The sequence below is a fragment of the Oenanthe melanoleuca genome, chromosome 1 (assembly GCF_029582105.1).
Source record: "Oenanthe melanoleuca isolate GR-GAL-2019-014 chromosome 1, OMel1.0, whole genome shotgun sequence".
Taxonomy (NCBI): domain Eukaryota; kingdom Metazoa; phylum Chordata; class Aves; order Passeriformes; family Muscicapidae; genus Oenanthe; species Oenanthe melanoleuca.
The window spans coordinates 4,666,253-4,684,573 of record NC_079333.1 but is presented as its reverse complement, the minus strand read 5'-3'; the positions used below and the strand labels follow the sequence as shown (position 1 = coordinate 4,684,573).

The 18,321-nt window shown below is 42.6% G+C and overlaps 1 protein-coding gene across 4 annotated transcripts in view; it reads left to right on the top strand.

The window, feature by feature from the left end:
• Positions 1-16,602, top strand: part of MPZL1 (myelin protein zero like 1) — a 30,966-nt gene extending 14,364 nt beyond the window's left edge. For 2 of the 4 annotated variants that reach the window (XM_056499967.1, XM_056499958.1), the window contains 4 exons: positions 2,211-2,424; positions 6,766-6,898; positions 10,158-10,263; positions 15,485-16,602. In XM_056499967.1, the coding sequence (XP_056355942.1) occupies positions 2,211-2,424; positions 6,766-6,898; positions 10,158-10,263; positions 15,485-15,586 (555 nt within the window). In that variant the 3' untranslated portion in view covers positions 15,587-16,602. Of the gene's footprint in view, positions 1-2,210; positions 2,425-6,765; positions 6,899-8,474; positions 8,550-10,157; positions 10,264-15,484 lie in introns of those variants that run through there. The other 2 variants (XM_056499986.1, XM_056499977.1) reach the window with 2 other exon arrangements.
• The last annotated feature ends 1,719 nt before the right edge of the window (positions 16,603-18,321 follow it).

Here is an 18,321-nt window from a genome sequence, read left to right as displayed (position 1 = left end):
CAGTGTGTGAGCATCTGCAGTATATGGAGCTCTGAAGAACAAGCTTCTGCATTCTCAATGAAATAAATATTTAGTTTTGAAGAGGCAGCTCTTCCCATTGGGAATCCACAACAGTAGTTGGGCAGAAGCTTAGGGAAGGAGGGCATTTTCCTGCCAGTGTTGAACAGGATGGTGAAGAGAAGCCATCTGTTTGTGTTTTCCGCTCCCCATATATCCTGTTTTGCCATTCCCTTTCTGCATCACTGTTCAGTTGTAGCAATACAGCTTCAGCACATAACATTTTTTTTTTTTTTTGGAGTTGAAGTGAGTTCAGATGTTTCACCTGGATGTAGCTATCAGCACAATTGAAAGAAAAGCAAATTATCTTTGAGCAGAAGTGACCCAGCACAATTTAGTTCCCTGTTTATTTTGGGAAAGGTGTCAAGGGTATGTTTATTTATGAGCCCAAATCATGGCATGGCATTGCCTAGCTTGGTGCATGTGAATTTGAAAGATCAGTCTCATGATCAGCTTATGTCTGAGCTAAGCCCATGCTTCACTTGACAAGGATGGTCCTGTGCCCCTTTAGAATCACACTGGCTCTCGTGGCCGTGTGGTGAGGCTGGCTCGACTGGGAGCTTCCCCTGCTTGTCCTCTCTTCCCTCACCACATGTTCCAAAGAAGTCTCATCTTGCTCCACCATAGGCAAGGGATGGCTTGAGTCACTTAGCTTGTGTTTCAGGACATATTTTACTTTGTGATTTCTCCTCCCCCAGGTGAGGGCATATAGAGAGCTGAGGAATCTGCCTCTGGCCTTCTAAACTTCCAGTGGGATGACTTCCCCTGTGCACAGGGCTGTGGTAATGCAGTGCTGCTGTGTTGAAGGTTACAGTAAGGCTGGGAAAGCTGCAGACTGATGAAGAGTCCCTCTGAAATGTTGACAGCTGGCTATGTGCTTGCCAGCTTTCTACCACATGAAATACTTAGTTGAATTTATGTCAATCTGGAGACAGCAAATAAGATTGACTTCAGCAGGACAGATGGCCATGATGTGCACAAACCTGATCTGGACAAGATTTGTGCTGCCAAGTGATAAGGCCTGATATTCAGAGTGCAGGTCTGATAGACAGGGTTTTGGAATAGCAAGCCTGAGATCAAGGGCAGGAAAAGGAAAAGGGATAGGAGGTGACTGGAGTGGAAGTATGACTGTCTTGCAGGCAGTCTGTTATGTGGCAGAGACATTGCTTTGTAAATAAGGCAGGAGAGAGAGGAAGCTGGAATATTGTCCTAAATTTCTTTCATTGTTCTCTGGAGACTGAGCTGAAGGGAATTCAGGTTGATTCTTGATTAGGTTTGTCTTTCTGTCTTGCAGGATATCCAGTTAAGAAAACCAATTAAGAAAGAATGTCCTCTTGCAATTCTCCTGCAGCCTTTGATGGCTCTCATAGGGTATCCCATATGTTTGAAAGCAAAGTTGTCCTATAAAAGTCTGTGCACTTCTGCTGTAATTTCCAAATTTGGGCAGGTATAGTTAGGAAATACTTGGTTCCTCCTTAGTCTGTACTAAAGAGGTTTATCCTTCAAAGATTTTTGATGATGTACATGGAGTGCAGAGCCAATGTGCAGTTTAGTCACTTAAAAACTGGGAAACAGTTATATTTAGTTACTTGAAGGTTTTTTGGAAAACAGCTAGATATACTCTATATTGGTCATGGGATTTTCTGAGGGGGTGGAAGGAAGGGAGAGTATTGCATGTTAATTTAGCTGTGCTTTAGTTGCAAGTAACACAGAGCAAAACACAAGATGGGAAACTTGGTATCCTTTTTCTGCTAGGATGCAGGCAGCTTCCTGTGAAAGATGGCTGTGTTCCAGGACTGTTCTGTCCTTTAATTATGACTAGGTTACCAGGTTTTTTTCTCTTTCCCCCCACCTCTTGGTCTGCAAAACTCTGTCCCCTGCAAAACAGAAAAAACCAACCCAGCCAATCCAACTACAAAACAAATCAAAACCAACAGAAAACTGAAACTTGCAGTCTCTTGTGCTGATATGGTAGAGGTACAAGCATGGTTATGTGATCAAGACTGAAATGGTGAGGCAGGGGGAGAAACACCTCAGCTGCTGGCTGTACATAACACAGTTGGCTCTGGGAGAATGCTGTAGTAGTGAGAGAAGCACAGTGGCTCCTACTTGCTAATTGGATTGTTCTTATATCCTCTCTTCCTTGACTGCAGTTTTTCTATTACTCTAATGGGAAGTCATACCCTGGAAAGGACATACCATTTAAAGACAGGATCACTTGGGCTGGAGATCTTAACAAGAAAGATGCTTCTATCACTATATCAAACATGCAGTTCCGGGACAACGGCACGTACATTTGTGATGTCAAGAACCCACCTGACATTGTTGTCAAACCAGGAGAAATCCGAGTTAGAGTTGTGGAGAAAGGTATTCATTCATCCTATATGATTTTTTTTCCTTCTCACTTGTTTTTTTTTTCCCCTCCATTCCTTGTCTAAATCACTTTTATTGGGGGTTGGGGAGTAACCTGGAGGGAACAACTGTTTTTTTAAATTCTCTTCTTCCAGGTCCTAACAATGGAACCAGTATCTTCCAGCTGTTTAAAAACTGTATATTGTACCCTTTTCCTCTATGCCCAGTAGTTCCTGTGGTTTAAACAATTATTAGGAAAAGCTGATGGAAGGCTTGAGAAAAACACATCTTCTCATTTGAAGTCCTGTAAATATATTTCCTGCATTATCCTGCATCAGGGGTTAGGGTGATTTATGAAATCTGGTGGGCAAGGAGAAAAAGTAGAAGATTCTTCTTTTTGAAACCCTTCTGGTATATTTAATGGAATGCAAAACTATTAATCTGGTCCAAACATACAGAAAGTGAAATGCTACTGTGTTCCATGCAAAGATGTTTGCGTTGAATGTCTCTTTTACTCAGGTGTTCTTAAAGAATCCACGATGGCTCCTTCAAACTTCAGGTCCTGGCTGCTTGCAGTCATATGTGGCTTCTGGTTAGCATTTGGTAACATTTGTCACAGTTCAAGAGCACTTAGATTCTGTTTGTCAATTTGGCTCTTATTTCCCTTGATCATCCAAAACATTTGATTGTTCTACCTCACCTGGAGGTCAGCCAAAATGTGATGTTTTTCCTACAATGAAATGATTGTTACAGTAATTGCATTTCCAAATTTCTCATTTAGGGAGGGCAAGAATAAATGTTGAATTCATAAATGGCAGTGCTGATGTAGCTATTCCATTAGTTTTAATAGGTTAGGGAAGATACCTATCTGTGTGTCCTAACTGGAATGATACTGTTGCTAGAGCAGGTTTGTACCCCTGCTCTTTAGAGCATTCCATGTTCTTAAGTAGGCAAGGTCTCTATCTAATTTTTCTTTTTTTGGAACAGTTTGGATTGAGTGGAACCTCTTGAGGTCCAGCCATCACTTAGAACTTCCTGTTCCTTGGAAGCATGAGGCCTGTATAAAACAGGGTCTGTTTATTTTTCTCACAATGATAATCATTATGAAGAAGCAGTAAAACAGCTGCTGGTTTGGCAAAGTCTGGCTGTCTTGGAAAAGCCTTTTCAGATTTTAACCCAGGTTAAGCAACTAATGACTGACTTCAGTACACTAATTCAGCTGATATTTTTCAACAGACTTGCATGCTGTTGAAAAATGTTGTGTGTTGTATGGCTTCCCCATAGAGGGCATCTGGAAGAGAATCTCTCAGATTCTGAGCCTTGTATTTGAAATACTTCTCACCATTAGAAAAAATGCTGCAACAGTTGTCTTCAGAGTCTTAGGAAGAGTATGAAAATGGGTTTTCAGGCTCTTGTAATAGGTTATAACTCATCCTGAACTGAGCTGAAGCAATTTTTTCAATTGGAGTAAATACATGATGACACTTGTGCATGTTGGTTTTTTACTATGTATACATCTAATGGTTCTGAATCATACATCTGGTGGTGTAAACTGTTTAAAGCCACATACATTCTTTGCACATTTAAATTATCTGATAGATGATAGGTTAGCTTTAGATTTTGGATTAAACATTTAATAAGTTCCATGGTGGCCTAATTTTTAAAAATTGCCAAACTAACCCAGCTGATTTTTACTGCAGTACCTACATGGTGTTTGCACAAGCTCTATCAAGTGTGTTGGAAGAATTCCACTGGCAGGGATGAAAAGCAAGACTGTTTTTTCAGTAGACTACCTGATTATGGAAAGGACTACCATTTAAAGCCTAAACAACAGAAATGCATAGGGAATTCCAAGTTCTTGCACTAGGCTTAACACTGTTTTCAAGACAGCTTGTGTTGCCTGGAGGCGGTCGATCTTTGATCTGAACACACATGAGGGAAACAATTAAGATGGTATGAAAATCTTTACACTTAGGAGCAATGGAAACTTCACTTCCCTGCCTCTTTCATAAAACTGATACTGACATGCTCTCAGTGAAATGGAAACTGCTCTGAATTTCAGTAATAATCAGTGAAATGTGTTCTCTAAATGGCTGGATTTTTGATTTATGTTGAGTGTTAACTTAAACATTGACTTTCAGAGCTGGTATTTGGTTATGTAGCTGGGACTGTCTTTCACAATGAAGTCATTGGCTGCTCTGGAAGTGCTTATGAGGAACTTGTGTAACTATGGAATGCTTGAAAATATAGGGGCCATTTTCTGAAAAGCAATAAAGCCAGACTTAGTTTCACTTGCAAAAACTAGCATTTTTTTAATATAGTTTTAAAAATGTTTGCTAACAAGATCTAACTGCTATCTGTCATTCAGATTTAATAAACCAAAAAGCACTGATGAGTCAAAGAAGTGACAAAACTATGAATCCTGATATCATTCTTTCAGCAGAAAACTCTGCACTGTAGTTTTGGTTTGTCACTTGCTTCCTTGCTCGGATAAAATGCGTGTTTTCTGGTGTACAAAGCAGCAGCAGGTCTGCTGTCAGAAATGCATGTCTGTTTTGATGCTTTTGCAGACAGTTATTCGTGCACTTTTGGAAAGGTGAAAAAGCCGAGAAACTAGGGAACTCCTTATATGGCTTAGCCAGAAAGCTGCTGATGTGACATTTGACTGAATGATGTTATGATCAGTGAAACATCCAGAAGTCAGTTAGCCCTTCTGCTGAAAATCACTGAATTTCAGTGGAACAGGACTAAATGTAAGCCCTGTTTTCTCAGCATGATGCTCCTGCTTCAGAGTACTGCTGATGTGTGGTCCCTGCTGGAACAAGTGCAGCAAAGGGCAACAAAGATGGTTAAGGGACTGTTCTGCCTTTCATATGAGGAAAAATGGAGGCAGCTGGGATTGTCTGGCCTGCAGAAGAGAAGGAGGGGTGATCTAGCCTGCAAAAGAGAAGAAAGACTCAGGAGAATCACCAGGTATTCAAGTACATTGATAGCACCTAAAGAAGACTGAGCCAGGCTCTTCAGTGGTGCCCAAGGTGCCACCAAGGACAAGAGACAATCAGCATAAGTTTGAAACACAGAAAATTCTGTCTGCACTTAAAACCCCACATTTTTACTGTGGTTGAACACTGGAGTAGTGTATTGGTTTGGCACAGCCTGATTTTAGGTAGCAAGGGGGGGTTCGTGGTGAAGCCTTTGTTAATGCTTTTCTTTTCCCTCCTTTGCCCAGCTGTGACGGGAGAGTGAGTGAGCAACTCTCATGGGTACCTGGCATTGGGCCAGTGTCAAACCACACAACTAGATTGCCTGAAGAGTCTCCCATTCTTGGAGACAGTCAAATCCAAAGTGGACAGAGTATTGGGCAAACTATGTTATTTACAAGCAGGGGGTTTGGACTAGACAATCCCAAGACATCCCTTCCAACCTCAACAGTCCTGTGATGATCAAATGCAGGTGTCTGAGACAGATTTTTCTATATAGGTGTAGGTTTTGCCTGTTGGATCTTTTGCTGATTCACTTGTGTTTGATACAAGTAGCTAGAGTAGCATAGAGTCTTGTAACAAACCCTCTGGCCTGAGATGTTCCTTGTGTTAACCATGGTGTGGGGGGAAGGAAAGGACTTTGTTTCTCATTGGGAAAAGCTGTAATGGTAGTCTGTAATTATTTTGTACTCATTCTCTGATTGGCTTTTGTTTCTGGCTGCTCTTTTTTGGCCTACTCTCCCCCAAAATAATATTAGGGAAAACGTGAGTAAAGCAATACTGTGTTCTACGTATTTTACTGGTATTGTACAATGATCCTGACTTAAGAAGGAAAAAAAAAAAGTCTATAAAAATGTACAGGGCTGTGTTTTGAGACACCAGAGTCAGGTAACCAGTGCTAAGAGTGATCTGGGTAGGAGCTCTGCTGTGTGCTGCATGCTCCCTGGAGAACACTCAACCTTCAGCACTCCTGGTGGGTTAGCGATGTGCTTTCAGGCATGCCTACCTTTTTGCGGTGACCTTGCTGGGAACTGCCAGATGGCTGTAACCTGGTGGTATTTTCCCCTTCAGACACAAAATGAGATAGGGTTGTCCTCACTGTCACTTGTATTCCCTGACATGTAAAAACCTTTGGTTCAACACGAACTCACTCTCTCCTGCAGGATGGTGACATTAAGAACACTCCTGGTGTGCGCTCTGTTCCTGTTTTCCTCCTGGCTGCCACTGCCGCTTTCAGGCTGCATGCTGTAGTTTCTGGGTATTACATTAGTTCCTCCTGCTCTATACAAATCCAGGCTCGAGAGCATTTGTGGTTTGCACTTGTGTCGAGCAGGGAATGCAGAAGAGTTGAATGTTTTCTCCCTTCTCTCCGCAGACAGCCTGCCCGCGTTCCCCATTGCCACCGTGGCAGGGATAGCCATCGGTACGGTTACAGGTCTCTCATCGCTCATCTCTATTGTCGTGTGTCTTGTCATCAGAAAGAACAACTCTAAAAAACGATACTCTGGGTAAGAGATCTCCCTCCTCACCCGAGGCTGATGTGAGGAACAGCAGCAGGATCAGAGGGAGGGCTTGAAGGGGGGGGTAGGAGTTGTTTGAGCCAAGCCTTGGCAATCACGGCTAGAGATAGGAATGGTCCTGTGGAACTGTGATCATCTGCTTTAGTGATTACCTTTGTACTGTGCTTGAAGAGACCTACTGACCATGAGTTGCACCTGAAAATCACTAGGTGCTGAAGTTGATCCCCACACACAAGGATATATGCCCTCAAAGCATTTGATCCAGACCTCTAGCTCTGGTCTGTTCCCCTTCCCTCCAGCTATACTTTCCTTACCCCCTCTAAAGGAAAGGGACCACACATGCACTTTTAAGGAATGCTGTGTGTTGAGATTAGGACTGGATCTTTCTGTTACCAGTGTCTTCCTCCTAAGCCTGGACCAAAATACTTGCCAAGTACTTGACAAATTCCCCTTCATCACCACACTTGAAAGTAAGGAAGGAGTAGCCACTCTGCATCCATTCTCATTCACTGTCTGGTTTTTGTTAACTGTTACCATCCTTACAGGGTTTTTAGTGTTAGGAGGATAACTCCAAAGTGAAGCACAGTTCTTTGAGTGGGGGTATGAAAAAGCAACAAGAACTGACAAAGGCAGATTAGAGTCCTGTGGTGATGAAACTTGCTGCTGGTGGAGGAGGTGCTTCCTTTTTTTCTTCTCTCTAATTAGCTGGTAATTTGCTTCTCTAAGAAAGAATGAAAATTATGTATGTAGTCTTAGGAACAACCCCAAAACATACAAGTTTCTTCTGTTCTTTGCCCAACAAATATTCCTGCTTATTGCAGGTTCTTTGGGTTGCCCATGGGATTAAAGAAAATAACTCCAAAAATAAGCTTGTGGGGATTTCCAAATTAAACTTTGCCCTGTCCTTTTCCCAGTTGGAGAGCTTAGACAAAGTGAGTTGGCTATAGCCCAATGGTAAGGCTAAATACAGCAAGGGTGGCTGTGTGTGCTCAGAATTGTGTGGAAAGCCTGGTTTTCCCTTTCTGCATGTGTCCTTCCCCTAAGAACTGAAAAGAACCCTGCAGTGTCATGCACCAGCAGTGTGCCTGAGGTGGCCTGCTTGCCCTGCTTCCCACTGACCTGCTCTCCAGTGTCCTCCTGCTGGAGGAAACATGTTGGTGCTGAGCCTGGAGCAGTAGTTCATGCACTGTGATTTCTTGTAGCAGATTTAACTATTCTCTTGGGAAAGTAATCTCTGAGGTTTAAATCCTGCTTTCACTGACCATGCCAGCTCTGCATGATGTGTAGAAAGAAACCAAGTGTGCTGTGACCCCCTCCAGACTTATGGACTGTCTTCTACATAATGCTAACCCGGTGTGTGGTGGTGGAGAGAAGCACTTACTCCTAGATAACCGTTCTGCCTTGAACTGAGGTGGGCTGGGGCTCTGCGTGGCATCTGGAACCCCTGCATGGCCACGGTTTCCATTCATGCTCTGACCTTGGTGGGTTTTTTTATTTTGTTTTGTTTTTTCTTTCTGCCTTGGTGTGCTGGGATCGGATCCTGCTTACCTTCCTCTCCTTACAGAGATCCTGATATAGACGCCAGATTGGGAATGTAACAGGGCTGGGTCTTCTCTTCCAGTCCCACTAGACACCATGGTAACTAATCAAGTTGGTGGTTGCTGTTAATACCTGTGTGTGTGTACACATTTCCTCTACCTTTGCTGACTAACCAGCTAGCTCTCTACTAACATCACTGTAATTTGTGCTGGAATCTGTTGGCAAAGGGATGTGCATTTCACTGGGTGCTTGGGTTTCATTGTCTTGTGTCTTACTGGGGTGGAGTTGTTGTTTATGCCAGATGGTGTCCCTCCATCTCTTCCAACAGTGAACTTGCCAGTGCATTGACTAAAGCACAGGAAATTCAGAGCTCTCTCTGTGTCAAAATAAAAGTAAATTAATTCCCTGTAAACATTCCTCTACTCAGACAGCTTGGGTGTTGGAAAACTTGAAGGGATCTAAGTACCTTAGCTGCTTAAGCCTCAATGATAACATTTAGATAGTGTAGATCTGAGGAGTTTTGTGAATAAAACAATTAATCATTACATAATTTTGGTAACAGAAGGGATATATTGTCTCTGAGACAGTCAAAACCCCTTGCAATGATGGCTGGAGTAGTATTTTTTTAAAAAATCCAGCTGTTGCATGTATGAGGGGCTAAATCTGCTATGGTAAGACCTACCAAAGGGTAAAAAATACTTGCCCTGCAAGGAGGTGGTCTGCTTAATGTCACTGTCCTCCTTTGTTTCTGTACTCACTTTATACACTGTCTACAAAGACTGAGGTAAAAGGATGCCCAGTGGTGAGACTCTCCTGGGTGCTGTGGTACAAAGGAGGTAGACCTAGCACTGAGAGACCCATCACTGCATTGCCCAGAAGTCACCAACTTAAGGGCATTTGCTCTGTGGTATTAATTTTTCTGTCACAGGTTTGCTTTCTTTTCAGTCCTGCTTTAAGCAGATGAAAAGAAGCAATCAGAGGGTGAAAACCAGCAGCTTTCCTTTTAGGGGTGCTGGTTCTCACCACAAGACAGTTCTTTTGTTTGAAAACCAAGATTTACATGATTAGATATTCAAGTAGCTGTATGAGAGCACATAGCAGAAATGTCCTGTGTGAGTCTTGAGGTAATTACTCCACAGACTGGTGTCTGCTGGGAGAATTATTTTGGGCTCACAGCCTAACTATAAAAGCAAGGCAACTAATGCAGACTTAGGTAGGAAGTACCTTGCTGATGTAGAGAGAGCTAGTGGCTCTTGCCAGTGTTGGCTCTGACTATCACTGCCTCAGTGGCTGGGATTGTTTAGCTTCTAGTTAGAAGATAATTGCTGTTTACCACTGTTAACTGAGAAGAAAACACATGATTTTAGGGAGGCTGAGTTGAATGGGAGTATTTAAGGACCAGGGGTTGTGGAGGAGCTGCTGTCTTATGTTAATAGTTAATTAGTTAATAGTTGCTTACCAATAAAACTCAGGAAAGGACAGAGAAATGTCTCGGGAGAGATGGAGAATTGTTTGTGTTTATTTCAGAATCCATTATGTTAATTTTTTTTACTTTGGCGTAACCTGCCGCATTTCACCTTGCCATCATTCGTCTTTTGTTTTTGTTTCTTTTTTTTTTTTCTCCTCCTTTTGTTATGTTTGGTTTTGGTTTGGTTTCCGTGTGCCTCTTGAACATTGTCGTGCAAACTCTGCTCTGCCACCTCGTCAGCTGCAGTACCTCTGAGAGCTTGATGTCTCCGGTAAAGCAGGCTCCGCAGAAGGCGCCCTCCGACACAGAGGGGCTGGTAAACAGCGTGCCCGCCAGATCACACCAGGTAAACTGCTCTGCTGCTCCTCCCCGAGGCAGGATTCCCCCCAGCTGGGGCAGCTGCTGTGGAGAACATCCAGGCAGGGTGGGGATTGTGCATTAGGGGCTGTCTGCTGGTAAAGTGGTGTGCGCTGGGCGAGGGGTGCGCAGTGAGCTCTGCTGGAGAAGCTTTGGTGCAGTGGAAAGAGCAGCAGCTTCACATTAGCTTAGATGGAGTTTTATGCCCTTTTCATAGTAAATTATAAAAAACCGTGCTTGTGATCTTGTGCATTAACATACACAGTGGTAGTGAAGTGTAAGGATGAGGAGTGGTCAGTGAGTATCTGTTTAACACAGTGCAATGTCTGTCAGATATGGACCACCCCATAAAGCTGCCTAGTCTGTTGTGGGATGGTAGTGGGGAGGAATTTGCCTTGCCACTCTCATGCTTCGTGGCATTTACTTCCTTCACAAGGGGAGGAGCCAGATCCTGACCAATTTGCAGGTGATTTGTGCTGTTGAGAGCTCTCTTCTACTGATCATCCCAACTTCTGTGGGCTTGAAAGTGCCACTCCTTGTGCTTGCTGCAGCTGGCAAAGTTCTGCTGACTTTGAAGGGAAAAAGTGGCTCTTATCCAGGCTTAGCATCCCATGGGAGGGGACAGAGCATGAGTCAGACAGGGATTCTATGCAAGGATCACTACCTGTTAGTACTACAGGATTTCCTTGTTTGGAAGCTGTTCCTTCCCTCTTAATTTGAGTATTCCTAGCAATTTTCCTGTGAAGATACAGGTCCTGAGACAGTTTAAGTTCAAAATGGACTTCTTCTTAATTAGTCACCTTTTAGCAAGTGGCTGCAGTGTAGTGTGTACAAGTTAATACCTGTTTTCTTAATTTCTTTTGACAAGATAATGGAGATGTGTGTTAGTGTGTTAACACCAGAGTAAAAAAACACAAATGTGCTAACAGTCAGCTCAGTAAAGTCAGAGCTTCTACACTGCTGGGCTTCTGGTTTGGTTTTGAAGTGCATTTTCTTCTGGGCCATGCAGAATTTCCATAGTTTTAGCACATGGCCCACAAAGCTGCCTTCTGCCTTCAGAGATCAGTTATTCACTGAAGCTGTATAATCAGGATTTAAAAATAGTCAGATTTTGACTGACTTGTAGGTCTTGTAGCAGCAGGCTGCCTATAAGGCCTGGATTAAACTTGTCTTTTCTAGATCATGGGAGATGCTTTTGGAGTGGGTGAATGAGACAGATGATTGCCACCATCCCCCCTTAAAAAAAAAAAAAGAAAAAAAAGAAAAGAAAAAGATTTTGCAAAACCAGCACAGTGGGATTTATGATATGGTAGCTGTTCAACATCCATAGGTCAAAACCCCCCAAAATTTTATCTAATTACTGTCATGGCATGAAAGAGTACTTGCAAGTGCTCTGAGGGCTACACACAGATGCTGTTCCGTGCTTGCATCTTGAAAGCAAAAATACTCCAATATTTTGGTGTGAAAACTTGCAGTGTCCTCACCTTCCTATGTCCCCAGGGTTCTGAGTCTCAGTGTGCTGGAAGGAGCAGCAGGGTAAATCTAAATTTTGTGATGTTACTCAGAATCAGGGTGCTTTTTACCCTTCTGTAGTCACTCCAGTCTGTTTCTTCATTGACAGATTTCTCCCTGCAGGTAAGTTTCTAAAGGAAAACATAAAGTGTGAACACTGCTGACCTCAACTGAAAAATACTGCAAATAGCTTTTGTTTCATTCAATTTTAGTTTAGTTTTTAGATTTTAATCTTTTATCAGCCAGACAGTTTCTTTTTGTGGCTGACATTTTTAGCAGCAAGTCGTTCCTCTACCTTCTGTTGAACCTTTGCCCCATCTTTACAGAAAAACTAAACATATTTACTTTGCTTTAGAAAGATCCACAATGAAATCAGGGTAGATCAGATTTTGAACAGAAAGTTTAAACAAGTGAGGAAGCTAAATTTCAGTTGATTACACTTAGATTGTTACCTTCTAGCCATTGTTCGGTTGTTTCTCTAAGGGTCATATCAACATGCAAATCAACATATTTGAAATCTTTCATCATATGCAAGTAAAACCTGGTTTTTCTTAGTAATCAAGAAATGAGCTGTAGTATTCAAGCTTTTGAGGTGTTGTGCAGGTGAAAGGCAGATTCTCGTTCCCAGTAGTTCCCAGAGCTGTTGCAGGCTCTTTGCTGGTTCAGGCACACTCTTGTCTCTTGGAATGCCTGGTAGTTTTAGACCAGTGGTTCCCACAGTCCTGTGGTCCAACAGCAGAGGCCTGTGGTATTCCTTGTAGCTTTTTTACAAGGTAGGATGTGTAGGAAGTGATTGAATGCTTTCTTTGTACTTCACTGGGGGAGAAGAACTGTGAATACAAACAAAACAAACAAAGCTGCCTCTGCAAGTTAGAAACAGTCACATCACATCTCAGCTGAAAGTGCACTGAGCCTGCACTTTGTGTTTTGAATGCAAGTTACTCAGGTGTGGACCTTGCTTTCTGCAGTTTGCATATCTCATTCTGTGAGTGTTCAGCTGCTTGAGTCAGCTCCACTTGTTTTCACTGTGCCCTCCTTCTCAGCAGGTGTGTTCTGTCCTGTCAGATTTGTCTGTGGTGGTTCTTGTCTGTGCCATTGTTCTCTAGTGACTGCTGTTCTGCCAGCACTGTTATTTGCGTGGGTAAGGAACCATTTCCAGTGAAGGCAAGAACTACATGGATTTCCCACATGGATGTCCTTGTTTGTATCCCAGGGCCCTGAAAAGGAGCAGTTTGTGATGCCAAGAATCTTGATTGAAATTTCAGATAACTTTCCCAGAGCCTGAATCTCTGGTAGTTGCAACATCATTCAGAGTCTGAGAAATCTGAAAATTCTGTAGACTCCTATTGGACCATGGTGGTCTAACTTTGTAATTCCTTTTTCTTTGCTGTAATCTGCAATTCATGACTCTGCTGACAAACCCTTAGCAGGTATACCTACTACTCTTTTCCCTTCAATTCTGAATGGAAAAATTGCAAGGCTTCAGGAAATGCTGGTTTTATACAGCAGTGCTGGTTTGTCTTCTGGTTCTGAAGAGTCAGGATGAGCTTACTTGGGATTAGATGAAAGTTCTGAATTGTTTAGACTGTTTTTAAAGTGGCCGAGGTGACACTTATAGTCAGAGAATCAGTTGGCAGTAAAAATCAAATAAATAAGCACAGCAATAAATCCTTGGTCCCTCCTTTTCTCTCTGTTGGCCATCTACCACTTTTTTTAGGTGGCTGACAGTGAACACATTGAGACAATGACAGCTTGGTTTGGATCAGCTGATCACACCAGTCAGTCTTTCCACACCACTAACATGCTGCTTGCAGCACAGTGACTATATTTAAACTGGCAGAAACCCAGTGCAGTGGTAACTGATACTGAGTGAACTCCACTGGTGGACAATTGACCCAGAAGAATTACTTGAACAAAATTTGGAATGTCACAGCGAATACTTTATGTAGTTAAATTTATTTTTTCTAATTTTTTTTTCACTGATAGTGCTCTCAAGCTGAATTCATCATATCCTTGACCTCTGGTCTCCGGCAGATGAGATTTCCAAAATTGCTTGCAATTAAACTTGAGGGTTACTTTGCCTTGAAGTTCATATAGACACTGTGATCTGATTGGAATTACTAATCTCAGTACAGTGTTTGAGACCAGAACAACATGAAAGCAAATAGCAGAGAAATTTTTAGAAGAAGTGGCTACAATGAGATTTAAAATCCAGAGTTTTCTAGGACATCAGTGCCCTTTTTTTTCCATTTTCTCAGTGTGTTGTTTATATTCAGGGTTTTATACCTATTTGCAAGTTTTTACCCATCAGTCCATCTTCTTCCTCTATTCTTTATTACTTTGTATATACTTTATCCAGAAGGAAGTAAATGTGGATTTAAATTACTTCTGAAAGAGGACAAGGTATTTATCAGGTGTGAGCTTTGCACTGTGCTGGGGGAAAACAGCTGTGCAGGAAGTTACCTGTGGTCCTTCAAGGGCATAATTTTCTGTACAGAAGGTCTGTTTTCATCTCTGGCTCATAATTGCTTTGGAAAATAGATGGAAAGATTTCTCTGTCAGGTCTATACAAATGTTTCCTAATTTGTCATGATTCCAAAAGTACTGGCAAGAAGGGGGTAGAGGAATGCTGGTAAAGGCTACTTCTTTCTGAGACATGAGGGAAACCAGAATAGTTATGTGCATGAAAAGTTTTGAAAGAAAAACCACTGAAAAAGCCACAACCGAACTAAAAGCTCTCTCTTTTTAATTCCCCCACTGCTCATCCCCAGATAAGACAGTCCCTTTGCCCCCTGCATGGGGTGTGTGCTCTCTCTTCTGAGGTCACCAGGGAGGTGGTGGCAGCCCTGTGCTTGTCTTAGCTGGGGGGTTCAGTGTGGGAGCTGCAGCTCTCTTGCCATCAAGGTCCCACCTGTTCTGCTGGACCTCTGCTCTGCAGTTGGCTTTCCCTGGGCTGTTTTAGAGGATGTGGTGTTTTAGGAAGTGTTCACACATTCAGCTGAAGGACAGGGCTGTAACGTCCTCCCCTGCACCCCAGCAAATGTCCTGAAGATGTGAGGCTCTGCCTGCCCAAGGTGTTTGTGAGCTGCTGCTGGCTGGGAAGTCAGGTAAGAATTTGGTATTGCTGCACCATTTTAGCTCTTCCTGGCTCACTGCTGTCTAAGTCTTGCCCCACCACTGGCTTGGGCAGTGATTTGAGTCACAGAGTGGCTGCCGCTGTATTCCCTCCTTGTTACCCAAGTGGCACAGCCATGCTGGGATTTACAGGACCTTAGTAGCAGTTTGGGAAGTACACTTTGCTGTTGACTGGTAAACCTCTGGTAAAGTTCCTCTTTATTAAATATAATTCCTCAGTATTAAATCTGGCACACATCTGACTAAGCCACATGTCTTTGCTCCGTAGCACACGTAAGAATTGCTGCTTTTCAGAGCTAGGGATCCTAGATTTTGCTTTCTGTGACATCAGGCAGTTTTGGAGGGAGGCAAGGGTGCTGTTTGGCATGCTCCTGAGAGGAGAAAGGTGGCAGACTAGAGCTCACGTGCAGCTGAGGGTTCATTCCACCTGCTTCCAAGTGCTGTCCGCAGTCATTAAAGCTCTGTGGTCTTGCTTTAGCTCTCACCTTGCTGCAGCCCCCATGGAAGTGGGGCAGTGTGGCCTGCTGTGCCAAAGCCTGATCTGCCTGTCCTTGTGTCCCCAGGGCCCAGTCATTTACGCGCAGTTAGATCACTCCGGGGGACAGCACAGCGACAAGATCAACAAGTCAGAGTCTGTGGTCTACGCCGACATCCGGAAGAACTGAGACCCTCAGCCTTCCCAAGGACAACACACATTCAGACTGGAATTGCTTGAGCAAGATTTGACCCAGAGAACTCACATGTGGCCTTTGATGCCTAGGCTAGGACCAATGCATGTGCATACAGAGGGAGAGATATATATGTATTGTGTGTAAATAGTCTATTTAATCGTACAGAAGTGAGACCAATGTTGCATGTTGAAATGCGGTAAGAATTTTGCTTATAAATTGCCAATATTCTTTTTTTTTTTTTTTTTTTTTTTTGTATCTTGTGTGACGAGAGAGAAAGCGAAAACTCGCATCACAATTTTAAAATATTTTTATCTTGATTATTAATGGAGAAACTGGAAGATGCCTGAAGATTCTAGATTGACCTGGAGATTCTTTTTTCTTTGCTTACAGGGCCTAATTTCTTTTGTTGAGGTGACTATAAAGAAGACATCTTCTTTATATTCAGAGTTCTTTATGTATACAGGGTATTTACCTTTCCTTGGTCAGATTCTCAGTACAGGTTGCCTTCTCCTGTAAACTAGACCCTCTCACTTGGCCTTGTAAGCCAAATTTTGACTCCTAGCTATCAGAAATGTATGTCTTAGCAGTGTGAGTGAAGGAAATCTTTAGGCCTACCTGACCTGTGTAACATGGGTCACAAAACTGTTTACTTCTCAATGAGCCCAGCTTTTTAAGCTTAGTCCTTAAGGTGCAGGGATAGTGTTGATCTAATGGATTTTGTGAAATGATAGTTTACCTGTGAAAACGAATGAGATAATGATTTAAAGGCATAGGAAGCTGTAGCTGTAGATGGTTGCCTGAAATTTCAGTGAAATACTTCTTCCTCAAAGCTCTGTCATTTCATCTAAGTGTTTGTCTTCATTTGAAAGACAGATGTCTGCTAAGGAAGGCAGGAGCCTCTCTTGAAATGGAAAATGTAAACTCCCTCCCTCCAATTTATTATAATTTTGAAATTAAGGAGCTTTCAGGCAAAGAGAGGACTAACAGTTCTTTACTAGGAAAATAAAAATGCAGTAATATAAGAAACCAAAACACTAACAGTGAGAATACAACCTGGCACCCCGTCAGTCAGGGTGTTGGTAGCAGTCCCATTAAATGGTGACTGCAGTCCCCCTGGAGTGACAAATGTGATTTTGTTACAGCAGTGCTCCTGTAGAAGGGTGCAGTTTTCCTCCAGTGGTCCAGTGATGATGTAGAAGGGTGTGGTTTTCCTCTGGAATCCAGTGGGGAAAAGGCTGCCTTGATGTTCCAAATCTGTTTTTATCTGGGTAGGAAAGGCTTGGCTCCTCCCCCTGGGTGGAGCATCTCCCAATGGGATGATGTGATTTTATCAGTCATGCAGTGGGATTCAGTGGCCCATTAACAGAAGATACCTCCCTGGAGGAAGGATGGGTTGTGGAAAAGATAAGGATCACTGCCTCACCTGGTTCTAACAGATGATGATAGAATACATACTTTTGGTAACATCCTGCATTGCAACCCGAGACAGTTAAAAAGGGCTCCAAGGGATATCTAGAAGCTGTAATAGTTTCATACCTCTCTCCCATGGCTCCTTTATGCCACTGTCACCTCCTGTATCTGAGGTGCTTTATCTGAGCTCAAAAGCCTGTAGTGGAGGCTGAACAACTTCTGGTGGAAATCTAGGGCTCTGTTTTTTTTTTTATTTGTGTTGTTTATTTTGTGTAACCAATATTTGCACAGAAGATGTGGATGGGCAGTTTATTTATTTCATCTCTGCAAGTCTGCTGCTTGAATACAATTCTCCAGCTTCATGTTTCTAGGTTAAACTCCTCCTCAATTATTAAGGATCTCTGCTGATGAGGATTTCTTTTGCTGACCCATTGAATCTTGAAATCTGGTGCTCAAAACTAGAAGTGGCCTTCCAGCAGAGATCTTCTCAAAGTGGAATATAGAAGAAGGATTGCTGTTTTGTACATCCTAATGTGATGGTTTTGTTTTGGATTTTTTTTTTTTTTTTTTTTTTTTTGGCAGCAAATAATTTTCAGTTTGGTCTATTGTAACCCCTTTTCTCTGATTTTTTTACCCATTCCCTAGTTCAGTCTGTTTCACAGAATCAGTCCCAGAATGGCTGAGGTTGGAGGGACCTCTGGAGATCATCCAGCCTTCCTGAAGCAGGGTTAGCCAGAGGAGGCTGCCCAGCACTGTGCCCAGATTTGAGCATCTCCACAGGTGGAAACTCTACAGCATCTCTGGGCAACCTGTTCCACACAAACTCAAGCCCACATTTCACTCTAACACCAAGCACATGAAAAATAGTTACAGGCCCATGGCACACCCTTTCACAACCACATTAGAGAATCCTTTAATTATGCCAGTGCAATTTTAATAACTATTTGTGTACAGTGATGTTTTTCCCTCCAACAAAGTTAGGTATGCCAACACTATATTCTTTGATTAAGATCAGACTTCACTGGTTTTCTGACAACAGCTGCCTTTATTAGAAATCAATAGCTTTATTTTTGTATACATGCACTGGGTAGATCTTAGGACATTGCCCTCAAAGCCAGAACCAGCTTCTTAAAACTGAGGCTCAGAAGAAAACCATAGATTAATTTATTCTGCCATATGTCAGTTGTTGATCCTGCAATATCTGAATTTGTGTAACTCTTCCAAGGCTTGGCTGGTATCAAAAAAAAGGAGGTTTTTAAGGCATGAGTTTTCAGGTATTTGCCAGATCTCCTAGGGAACTGAGACACCGAGCTGTAGCT